Here is a 12,461-nt window from a genome sequence, read left to right as displayed (position 1 = left end):
TATTAGACATAAGGGCCCCTTACAGCTCTTTTTTTTTTTAACTTGTTAAGCTGTATTTGAAGCTCTGTGATAAATAAATTGAATTTAAAAGAACAACTAGTTACTACTATAACCCAGACCTGTCTGGGCTGTTTCTGGTGTTTGGTGATTATGAATTAAACCACTAAAAATATTTTCAGATTTTTGCACTGATATATATCATTTATTTGGGTAAAGAGAATACCTAGGAGAAAGACTGCTGGGTCATATGGTTAAAGTAGATGTTTATAAGAAACTGTTTTCCATGGTGGCGATACTATTAATAGCATTTCCATCAGTACGTAGGAGAATTCAAGGTGCTCTGCATGCTCGTATCTTTGTCCGTATTCGGTAATGTCAGGATTTTTGTTTTTGTTTTTTGAAGTATTTTAACAGGTATATAGTAGTACTGCATTGTGATTTTAATTTGCATTTCTTAATGACTAATGATTTTGAGCATATTTTCTCATGCTTATTTGTCATCTGTATATCTTCCTTACTGAAGTGCTTATTCAAATATTTTGCCCATTTTTTTGTCCATTTTTAAAATTAGATTGTTAGAGTTTTCATAGTTCCTTATATTTCTAGTTACCAAGTCCTTTAACATGTGATTATCTCATATTAATCATATTAATCATAATAAATATTATCTCAGTCTGTGGCTTATTTTTTCATTTTCTGAAATGTCTTCAAAGAATAGAAATGTTAATATTTTATATTTTATGTTTTTTTATGTCATTTAAGAAATCTTTGCCTGGCCCCAGGCCACAAAGATTTTCTCCCATGTTTTTTTTTTTTCCTAGAAGTTTTATAGTTTTAGGTTTTATGTTATGGTGTATGATTCATTTTGAGTTGAGTTTCTACAACAGTGAAAGGAATTAGTTTATTTGTTGTTTTTTACATACGGATATCCACTTTCATGCATTGGAGAAAGAAATGGCAACCCACTCCAGTGTTCTTGGCTGGAAAATCCCAGGGACAGGGGAGCCTGATGGGCTGCCGTCTATGGGGTCGCACAGAGTCGGACACGACTGAAGCGACTTAGCAGCAGCAGCAGCAGCATCCACTGGTTCTAGCATCATTTGTTGACAAACTATTCCTTTTCCATTGACTTCTCTTGGCATCTTTGTTCAAAGTTAACTGCAAACTGTGGATTTATTTCTTCACTCTCTATTCTGTTCCATTGATCTGGTGTCAATCCTATCACCAGTACAATGTTGTCTTAATTATTATGGCTTTCTAGTAGCTCTTAAAATCAGGGAGTGCAAGTCTTCTAACTACACTTTCTTTTTCATAAATTGCTCTAGCTTTTCTTAATCTTTTTCTTTCCTACATAGATTTCACAGTCAGATTATTGACTTCTACCCAAAAGCCTACTGGGATCTACAGGATTGTGTATTGAATATACAGAGCAATTTGGAGAGAATTAACATTGTGACACTTCTGAGTCTTGAGTATATGAGCATGGTATATTTTCATTTATTTAGGTCTACTTTGATTTCTCTCATCAATGTTTTATAGCTTTCAGCATATAAATCTTACATATATTTTGCTACATTTATCACCAAATATTTCATGGTTTAAGATTCTCTTATTAATGGTATAGGTTGTAAGTTTTGATTTCCAATTGTCCATCACTAGCTTACAGAAAAATAATTAATGCCTATACTCTGTAATCTTACTAAAATCACTCATTAAATCTAGTAGCTTTTTGGGTAAAATCTTTGGGGTTTTCTACCAAATATATCATACTGTCTATGAGTAAAGATAGTCTTATTTCTTCTAATCTAAATACACTTAAATTCTTTTTCTTGCCATATCACACTGGCTAGATTCAACAATACACTGCTACTTAGAAATTGCAAGAATAGACCATCTTTGCCTTATTCCCAATCTTAGGAATAAAGAAGTCAGTATTTCACGGCTGCTGCTGCTGCTAAGTTGCTTTAGTTGTTTCCGACTCTGTGCGACCCCATAGATGGCAGCCCACCAGACTCCTCTGTCCCTGGGATTCTCCAGGCAAAAATACTGGAGTGGGTTGCCATTTCCTTCTCCCAGTATTTCACTGCTGCTGCTGCTGCTAAGTCGCTTCAGTCGTGTCCGACTCTGTGCGACCCCATAGACGGCAGCCCACCAGACTCCCCTGTCCCTGGGATTCTCCAGGCAAGAACACTGGAGTGGGCTGCCATTTCCTTCTCCGATGCATGAAAGTGAAAAGTGAAAGTGAGGTCGCTCAGTCGTGCCTGACTCTTAGTGAACCTTGGACTTAGTGAACCTAGGAGCCTACCAGGCTCCTCCATCCATGGGATTTTCCAGGCAAGAGTACTGGAGTGGGTTGCCATTGCCTTTCACTATTAAGTATTAAATCCTTTATCAGGTTTAGAAAGTTCCCTTCTACTCTGGGTTTCCTCAGAGTTTTCATCATAAATAGTTAATAGATTTTGTCAATGATTTTTTTCTTTCTACATCTACTGAAATGATCTTTTTTATTTATCTGTTGCTGTGGTAAATTTTACATCTTAATGTTGCATTCAAAATCAGCCTAGCAATCCTGAAATAAGCTCTGCTCGGTCATGATGTATTCACTCTTTTTATTTATTGCTGAATTTACTTTGTTAATATTTTTAAGGATTTGTATATTTATGTTCATGAGAAACATCAGTCTGTAGTTGTTTGTGTAGAACTGATATTATTTCACTTTTAAATGTTTGATAGATTTTACCAGTGAATTTTACCTAGAATTTTCTCCATGGGATTTTGTTTATTAATTTATATAATTTTTAATTCAAGGATAATTGCTTTACAGAATTTTGTTGTTTTCTGTCAAACCTCAACATGAATCAGCTGTAGGTATACATATGTCCCCTCCCTCTTGAATCTCCTTCCCATCTCCCTCCCCATCCCACCCCTCTAGGTTGATACAGAGCCCCTGTTTGGGTTCCCAGAGACATACAGCAAATTCCTATTGGCTCTCTATTTTACATATAGTAATGTAAGTTTACATGTTACTCTCTCCGTACATCACACCCTCTCCTCTCCTCTCCCCATGTCCATAAGTCTGTTCTCTGTGTCTGTTTCTCCACTGCTGCCCTGCAGATAAATTCTTGGTATCATCTTTCTAAATTCCATATATATGCATTAGTATACGATATTTATCTTTCTCTTTCTGACTTATTTCACTCTGTATAATAGGCTCTAGGTTCATCCACTTCATTAGAACTGACTCATATGTTCCTTTTATGGCTGAGTAATATTTCATTGTGTATATGTACCACAACTTCTTTATCCATTCATCTGTCAGTGGACATCTACGTTGCTTCCATGTTCTAGCTACAGTAAACAGTGCTACAGTGAACATTGGGGTACATGTGTCTTTTTCAATTTTGCTTTCCTCAGAGTATATGCCTAGGAGTGGGATTGTTGGGTCATGTGGTGGTTTTATTCCTAGTTTTTTAAGGAATCTCCCTACCGTCTTCCATAGTGGCTGTATCAATTTACATTCCCACCAACACTGCAAGAGGTTTCTCTTTTCTCCACACCATCTCCAGCATTTATTGTTTGTAGACTTTTTGATGATGGCCATTCTGACCTGTGTGAGGTGATATCTCATTGTAGTTTTGATTTGCATTTCTCTAATAACGGGCGATGTCGAGCATCTTTTCATGTGTTTGCTAGCCATCTGTATGTCTTCTTTGGAGAAATGTCTATTCAGGTCTTTTTCCCACTTTTTGATTAGGTTGTTTGTTTTTCTGGTATTGAGTTGTACAAGCTGCTTGTACATTTTTGGAATTAATCCTTTAGTTAGTTGTTTCATTTGCTACTATTTTCTCCCATTCTGAGGGTTGTCTTTTCACTTTGTTTATAGTTTCCTTTGCTGTGCAAAAGTTTTTAAGTTTAATTAGGTCCCACTTGTATATTTTTGGTTTTATTTCTATTACTCTAGGTGGTGGGTCATAGAGGATCTTGCTTTCATTTATGTCATTGAGTGTCCTGCCTATGTTTTCCTCTAAGAGTTTTATAGTTTATGGTCTTACATTTAGGTCTTTAACCCATTTTGAGTTTACCTTTGTGTATGGTGTTAGGAAGTGTTCTGATTTCCTCCTTTTACATGTAGCTGTTTCTTCATGGGATTTTTAACTACAAATTCAATTTCTGTTCTTTTTAATAATTTTGTTTACTTCCTTATTTTTGGCTGTGCCGGATTTCTGTTGCTGCATGGGCTTCTCTCTAACTGCAGCAAGCAGGGGCTTCTCTCTAGCTACGGCGTGTGTGCTTCTCACTGTGGTGGCTCCCCTTGTTGTGGAGCTGGGTGCTAGGCTGCATGGGCTTCAGTAGCTGCAGCACATAGGTTCAGCAGGGCTCCCAGGCTCTTCAGACCACAGGTTCAACAGCTGGCTTAGTTGCTCTGTAGCAGCATGTGGGATCTTCCCAGATCAGGGGTCAAACCCAAGTCTCCCACGTTGGCAGGTGGGTTCTTTACCACTGAGCCACCAGGGAAGTCCCTTTTAATGGATATGAGACTATCCAGGTTATATGGTTCTTCCTCAGAAAGCTTTGGTAGTTTATAGCTTTCAAAGAATTTATCCATTTCATCACTAAATTTAGTGAAATTAAGTTGATCATAACAATCCCTTATTGTTCATTTAATATCTGAGGACCTCCAGTGATATATAACCTCTTTCATTCCTTATACTGTTAATTTGCTTTTTCTCTCTTTTTTCTCTTGATCAGTCTGGAGAGTCTTATCAACTCTACTAAACTTTTCAAAGAACCAGCTTTTTATTTCACTGATTTTTTTTCTCTATTGTTTCCTATTTTTAATTTCATGAATTTATGCTTTTATCTTATTTCCTTCCTTCTGCTTATTTTGGATTTAATTTTTTTCTACTTTTCACTAGCTTAGATCACTGATTGCTTTAAATAAATATTAAATAAAATCAAATAATAAATATTAAAAGTAATAAATATTAATGTTAAATATTAAAAATTAATATTAAATATTAAATAAGTCTTTCTTTATCAAGTGCTTACAGCAGAAAAAAAAAATTCCCTCCAAGCACTGACTTAGCTGCAACCCACAGATTTTGATACACTGTATTTTCATTTTTACTTATTTCAAAATATTTTCTAAGTTCTTCTGTGACTCATGAGTTATTTAGAAGTGTTTTTACTTAATTTGCAAATACCTGTGAATTTTCCAGACATGTTTCTGTTTCTAGTTCAATTTTCTTGTGGTCAAAAAACATACTTTGTACTATTTCAATCTTTTAAATATGTTGAGATTTATTTTACGGCACCAAATATAGTCTATCTTGGTGAATATCTCATGTGCACCTGAAAGGAGTATGTATTCTGCAGGCATTTAAGTGGAAAGTTTTATAATCTAATCTAATATTAATTAGATCAAGCTGCTTGATGTTATTCTTCTGACTTTCTATTTATTCCATTAGTTACTGAGAAAGGAAGTTGAAATCTCCATGCACATAGACATGCTTGCATACAAACATACATATGATCATCTTCCATATTCATGGGTTCCAAAACTGAGGAGTCAACCAACCATGGATCAAAAATTCTCACTTAAACAATTTCTGATGCAAAGCCCTGAACGTAACACCCACAGATAAGGAGGCCCGCCATTTTACACAAGGGACTTGAACATCTGCAGACTTTGGTATCTGTGGGTGTTCTGGAAGCAAGTTCCTACAGATACTGAGGGACAACTGTACATACTACACACAAACATACACAGTGTGATGATCAAAATGAAATACAAATTATATTTTAAGCTTTTCCCCCACATTTTGAAAGCACTGAAGTTTCACTACAGAGAAATTTTTAAATTCAATGAAGCAATCAACCCACTACCCAAGTTGGTTTGACTCTTTATTCTCATCTGAATGAAAACATACCTAAAGTGTATCAATATGCCAGGTTTCCTGGCCCTATCCACCACCTCAGATCCACAGTTAAACAACAGGTTGGAGGGCCTGGCTTTTTGCCCAATCTTCAGAGATCATCATACATTCACTTTTCACACTTTTACTAAACTGAGATAAAATCTCTTCTAAAATTCCTGGCTTTGTGATACTATCTAGATCTCTAAAGACTTTTCCAAGCTTAAGAATCTTAAAAACTATTTTTCTTCCTATAAGACACCAGTGTAAACTGAGGGCAGCTCCTATATGATAAGATTCTGCCATCTAAAATCATATTTTATCACTATATAAATAGTAAATAATATTAAAGATAGGATCAAAATAGAATTTAAAGCAAATAATAAAATTTAAGTTCAATATCAATATATACATGATTAAATCAAGCCTAAGAAGTTCACACATTCAGTGTGCCTACTATGTGTTAGGCACTATTCCTGGTACTGAGAATAAAGCCATGAACAAAGAAGACAGAGTCCCTATAACCACACGATGGGCGGTGGGGACACACAGATAATAAACATAAAAAATATATAATGCTAGAGGGTGAAAACTATGATGGAGGAACATAAAGCATAATAAGAGAGAGAGACACAAGTAGTGTGATTAATACTAATATGGTCAGGGAAGTTCTCACTTAACAAGACAATAGGAGACAATAAATCACATGGATATAGTGGAGGAATATTTCAGGCTAAGGAACAGCAAACACTTACTGGGACAGGAATGTTTGTGGACATGTTTGAGTAAACACAAACAGGAGACCCCAGTTCTATTCCTGGGATGGGAAGATCCACTGGAGAAGGGATAGGATAAAAAAAGAAAGAAAAAAAAGAAGGGATAGGCTAACCACTCTAGTATTCTTGGACTTCCCTTGTGGCTCAGCTAGTAAAGAATCTACCTGCAATGTGGGAGACCTAGGTTAGATCCCTGGACTGGAAAGATCCCCTGGAGAAGGGAAAGGCTACCCACTCCAGAATTCTGGCCTGGAGAATTCCATGGGCTGTATAGTCCATGGGGTGGCAAAGAGACGGACGCGACTGAGCAACTTTCACTTTCACTTTGAGTGAATACAAAGAGGCATAAGACTGCTAATTTGAAAGGTACGATGAACCAAAAGACAACACACTTTTTAACGTGTTTCGTTCCATACGAAGCCACCTATTCAAAGTACAATATAAAAGTTTAAAAGTTTATGGTTTTCCATTTAGACAAGCTAAGTAGGCTAGGAAAAGTCAGACATCTCTTAAAGGAAGTATTTTTCAAAAGCTTTCTAAAACCAATACTGATTTGTCAGAAAAACCAATACCATACCGTGTTATATAAAAATATGTTGTATTCTGCGTTTACCTCTAAACAGAAAAACAAAGGCAAAGACAGAGGAATGTGGAGATGCTAAGCACCCATTCTTTCCGAAGGCTCTATAAAAACAAACAGAAGCAGAGGCCCTTTCTCACTCAGAAAAGTAACAACCGGAGAAAAACCTGAAATGCATTAGTCTATAATTACAATAGAACAATAACAAATACAACTTTTAAAAAGTGAATTTTCATATTTTACATAAGATTAAATCAGGCAACAGTATGAATTAATGAAATAAACATATACACTTAACTTTTCCACTCAATCCACTCTATAAAATATTTTTTAATTCCCTATTCTCCTTGACCAGGAAATATACAGTTTGAATTTGTCCCTTTATGTAACTGTAACAAAATTTAAAAGATAAACATCATCCAAGATAACTTTTACAGCACTTGCTTCACCAGGAATTATACCATATAATCCAAAATATGAATTTAAAAGCCATTAAAACATGCAGAACTTTCTGAATGCCACATTTTCTCCCTCAACTCCTTGTTTTGGTTTATAAATCTCAAAGGCTATGTGATAGTTTCCACTAATGCTACATATTCCTATGTTACCAAGATCCAAGGTTTTAATTTTCCAAACAAATCTAAAAATTATAAAATCATTACTAAATTTTATCTCAGTTTAAGGAATTTTCCTATCTTCTGTTCAGATGACACATGGCTAAAATTTAAAAGCCTGACAGTACTAAATGCTGGCGAGACTTCAGAACAAGTTGTCCTCTCCCACACGCTACTGATGGGAATATAACTTATTGCTCTTGTAGCTTACCCACCACAAACTCTTACAATACATCTCATCTTCAGATTTCCTGGTCCACTATTAAAAGTCATGCCAAAAGTAAGTTTTCAAGTTTTCCTTACTTACACTTTCATTACTATCGCTCCCAATGTTCATACCCTAAGAATCAATCTCTGGCTTTTGAAGCAAACCAATTCCTACAGCATACAAAACAGCACTGAACACAATAACAATATTTAAACCTTAAAAATTTATAAAACTGATGAATACTGTCATTTAAAAAAAGGTATATAGATATGGGCGATTTCATGGAGTTTTAATTCTTATTACTTACCTCAGCATAACAAAAGTAATATAAAAACATCACAAAGAGTAAACAATGAGAGAGAAGAAAAGGACTGACTATAGGAACTTTGGAAAATAATATTTAAATCTGCTCTAGGCTCAAATTATGAAAAAGATAAAACAATCTCAACAGATAAACAAATTTTAGAAGATGGCAGTATTTGCTATAGCAACCAGACTGTGTTATCCTTTTTAGTCATCTGTTTTATACTTCTTTCTAATTATATTTTTGATATTATAAATTAGTGAACTTCATATAAAAGAAAGGAAAAAAAGAAAAAGAAAAACTTACTGGGATTGAAAATTCCTCAGCCAAATACTTCAAAGAGGCTGCTTCTCTAGCCAAGAACTTGTTCCTTTCTCTCACATTGCCCTGAAGCTGTGTATCAAACTCCTTTCTTACCACAGAAGCAACAGAGTCAATAATCACAAGTTTAACTCCTTTTGAAATAATTTCTTCTTCCAAGGATTCAATCCTGTAAAAGCAGAATATATAAGATAGTGGATGACTTCAAGGTATAATTCTTAAAAATAGAGCACTGCAAAGGTTAACCAACTGTAAAACAACAAATTACTCTTCTCTAAGTTACAGTAGTTAGTGCAGATATTCTCAATAAACATAACTTATTTTCCAGCTCTTCCATACATATTGCATTCTTTTGTAAATAGGCCAAAATATTTTCCTGTAGATTTATTCCTTGGTTTTTTCATGATATTGCTAAAGCTCCAGTTTTAGAGCAAAACTACTTGCAGTGGATAGTCTCCAAAATGGCCCCCACTTATTCCCATCTCCCGGTATTCACATCCCTATGGAGTCCCCTTCCCAACTGTACCAGGGTTCGTCTGTGGACCAAATGACAAAACGATGGTGCATCATTGCTAAGAGATAGGCTTCCGTCTTGGGATCTTTCTCATTTGCCCACTCTCTCTCAGAGCACTCGCTCTGGGGAAGGCAAGATACCACTGTGGACCAGAAATGCTACCTGCCACATGAGTAAACAAATGATGTTGAGGCCATCAAGCCATCAGCTACTGAAGCTGTGCACCATGAGGGAATTCAGGATGGAGAAAAGCAAGATACTGGCTCTAGACAGTTAAGGTGCATAGCAAAGGAATGATTTCAATGAGCCCAGACTCTTGCATCTTCCCACACACAGAAACATGCTAAATTCTTTAACTCAATATGTCTGATCTGGGGACTTCCATCGTGGTCCAGAGGCTAAGACTCCATACTCCCAATGCATGGGGCCCAGGTTCAATCCCTGGTCAGGGAACTAGATCCCACAGGCCACAACTATAGATCCCTTGTGAACCTGCATGTTGCAAGGAAGATCCCATGTGTTGAAACTAGCAACTAAGACCTGCTACAGCCAAATAAATATATATATATTTTTAAAAGATGTCTGGTTTTTCTTTAATTAACAGTAATCTTTTGATATTCTGACTACCTGGTTTTTTGTTACAGAAACTCCTATATCCTGGTTCCTCCCTTACATCCTTAGAGTAGTCCCTCAGGGCTATCAGACAGGCTGCCCCCTAAGCTGAAGTCCTCAGTATGACCACTGAATAAAACATAATTCTCAACTTTTAAGTTGTGCACTTTTTTGCATAAACAACATATTGTAAGAAGCCCTATGGAAAGGCTCACATGGTGAGAAATGGAGACCTCTGGCTAGAATCCAGGAAGAAATGGAAGTCTCCCAACAACTACATGAGTGATCCTGGAATTCTCCAAGATCTCCCAGCCTCAAGTGACCCTTGAGATGACTACAGCCCTGTGCAACAGCTTAACTGCAAGTTCTTGAGCAACTTTGAGCCAGAAATACCCAATTAAGCTATTCCCAGATAACTAACCCTCAAAAACTAGGTGAGATAAATAGATTATTTTAAGCTGCTAAATTCTGGGGTAATTTGTTAACAGAACAGTAGATATTTAATATACAACTTAATTAGTCAAATCTAAAACATTTTATTCATTTAATTTTTTTTCATTTTTAAAGAAATACTTCAACCAATAGGCTGTGGTAAATAAAGAACACTGAAATGATTTTTCTCTTAATCCTAATATGTAGGGACTTTTTTTCACTCAGAAGCTAAAAACATGAAGAACAAAAGAATAAATCTTCAAACTATTACTAACATGCCAAAATCTAAAACAGCATACCTTTGTAGAACTTCATCACAGCTGAGTTCCCGATAAAGATGAACTTTACTGCTTGTCAAAAGTAATTTTTCTTCAGTGTCAAAATATCTGGGAAAACGAGATTCTGCTATCTCAACTAGTCTGTGAAGGGAAAAAATAGCACAAGCAACAGTAGTTAATATCTTCTGCATTTGCAGCAACATGGATGGACGTGGAAAGCATTATGCTAAGTGAAATAAGTTAGAGACAAACACTGTATGGTGTCACGTACACATGGAATCTAAAACATACATAACCATCTGGTGAATACGACAAAAAAGCAGCAGACTCACAGATATGGAGAACAACTATTGGTTACTAGTGGGGAGTGGGGAGGGATAGTACAGGGGTGGAAGAGTTGAAGATACCAACTATTGGGTGTAAGACAGGCTCAAGGATGTATTGTACAATACAGGGAATATACCCAATATTCTGTAATAACTATAAATGGATAGTAACCTTTAAAATTGTAATAAAAATTTTAAATAAGTCAAATTTTAAGGTCACACTCAGTTCAGTTCAGTCGCTCAGTCGTGTCCGACTCTTTGCAATCCCATGAATCGCAGCACGCCAGGCCTCCCTGTCCATCACCAACTCCTGGAGTTCACCCAGACTCACGTCCATTGAGTCAGTGATGCCATCCAGCCATCTCATCGTTTGTCATCCCCTTTTCCTCCTGCCCCCAATCCCTCCCAGCATCAGAGTCTTTTCCAAGGAGTCAACTCTTCGCATGAGGTGGCCAAAGTACTGGAGTTTCAGCTTTAGCATCATTCCTTCCAAAGAAATCCCAGGGCTGATCTCCTTCAGAATGGACTGGTTGGATCTCCTTGCAGTCCAAGGGACTCTCAAGAGTCTTCTCCAACACCACAGTTCAAAAGCATCAATTCTTCTGCGCTCAGCCTTCTTCACAGTCCAACTCTCACATCCATACATGACCACAGGAAAAACCATAGCCTTGACTAGACGAAACTTTGTTGGCAAAGTAATGTCTTTGCTTTTCAATATGCTATCTAGGCTGGTCATAACTTTCCTTCCAAGGAGTAAGCGTCTTTTAATTTCATGGCTGCAGTCACCATCTGCAGTGATTTTGGAGCCCAAAAAAATAAAGTCTGACACTGTCTCCACTGTTTCCCCATCTATTTCCCATGAAGTGATGGGACTGGATGCCATGATCTTCGTTTTCTGAATGTTGAGCTTTAAGCCAACTTTTTCACTCTCCACTTTCACCTTCATCAAGAGGCTTTTTAGTTCCTCTTCACTTTCTGCCACAAGGGTGGTGTCATCTGCATATCTGAGGTTATTGATATTTCTCCCGGCAATCTTGATTCCAGCTTGTGCTTCTTCCAGTCCAGCATTTCTCATGATGTACTCTGCATATAAGTTAAATAAGCAGGGTGACAATATACAGCCTTGACGTACTCGTTTTCCTATTTGGAACCAGTCTGTTGTTCCATGTCCAGTTCTAACTGTTGCTTCCTGACCTCCATACAGATTTCTCAAGAGGCAGATCAGGTGGTCTGGTATTCCCATCTCTTTCAGAATTTTCCACAGTTTATTGTGATCCACACAGTCAAAGGCTTTGGCATAGTCAATAAAGCAGAAATAGATGTTTTTCTGGAACTCTCTTGCTTTTTCCATGATCCAGCAGATGTTGGCAATTTGATCTCTGGTTACACTACAAAACCTCTAATGACTTTTATTTAGGAAACTCATAAGCCACAAGTAACACTAGAAAAAAAGTCTTATCAATACAGCAGGTATAAGCAAAATGGCTTTGTATATGATTTTGGAATGGAAGCCCTTCTTTATAATTCCTAAAAGATTACCAGTCAGAGCATGAGCCCAGCAAGGGCTTTCAGATCTCATCT

General features: G+C 36.7%; 1 protein-coding gene across 8 annotated transcripts in view; it reads right to left on the bottom strand.

Moving 5' to 3' along the window:
* The window catches only part of RAD51B (RAD51 paralog B), a 736,621-nt gene that overhangs the window by 682,380 nt on the left and 41,780 nt on the right, over positions 1-12,461 (bottom strand). For all 8 annotated transcript variants that reach the window (XM_024997838.2, XM_024997837.2, XM_024997839.2 and 5 more), the window contains 2 exons: positions 10,576-10,695; positions 8,704-8,887 (listed from right to left, as the gene is read on the bottom strand). In XM_024997838.2, the coding sequence (XP_024853606.1) occupies positions 8,704-8,887; positions 10,576-10,695 (304 nt within the window). The remainder of the gene's footprint in view (positions 1-8,703; positions 8,888-10,575; positions 10,696-12,461) is intronic.

This window comes from Bos taurus, chromosome 10 (assembly GCF_002263795.3).
Source record: "Bos taurus isolate L1 Dominette 01449 registration number 42190680 breed Hereford chromosome 10, ARS-UCD2.0, whole genome shotgun sequence".
Classification (NCBI taxonomy): domain Eukaryota; kingdom Metazoa; phylum Chordata; class Mammalia; order Artiodactyla; family Bovidae; genus Bos; species Bos taurus.
Note: the sequence above shows the minus strand (reverse complement) of the source record. Positions and strands in the feature narration are given on the sequence as shown.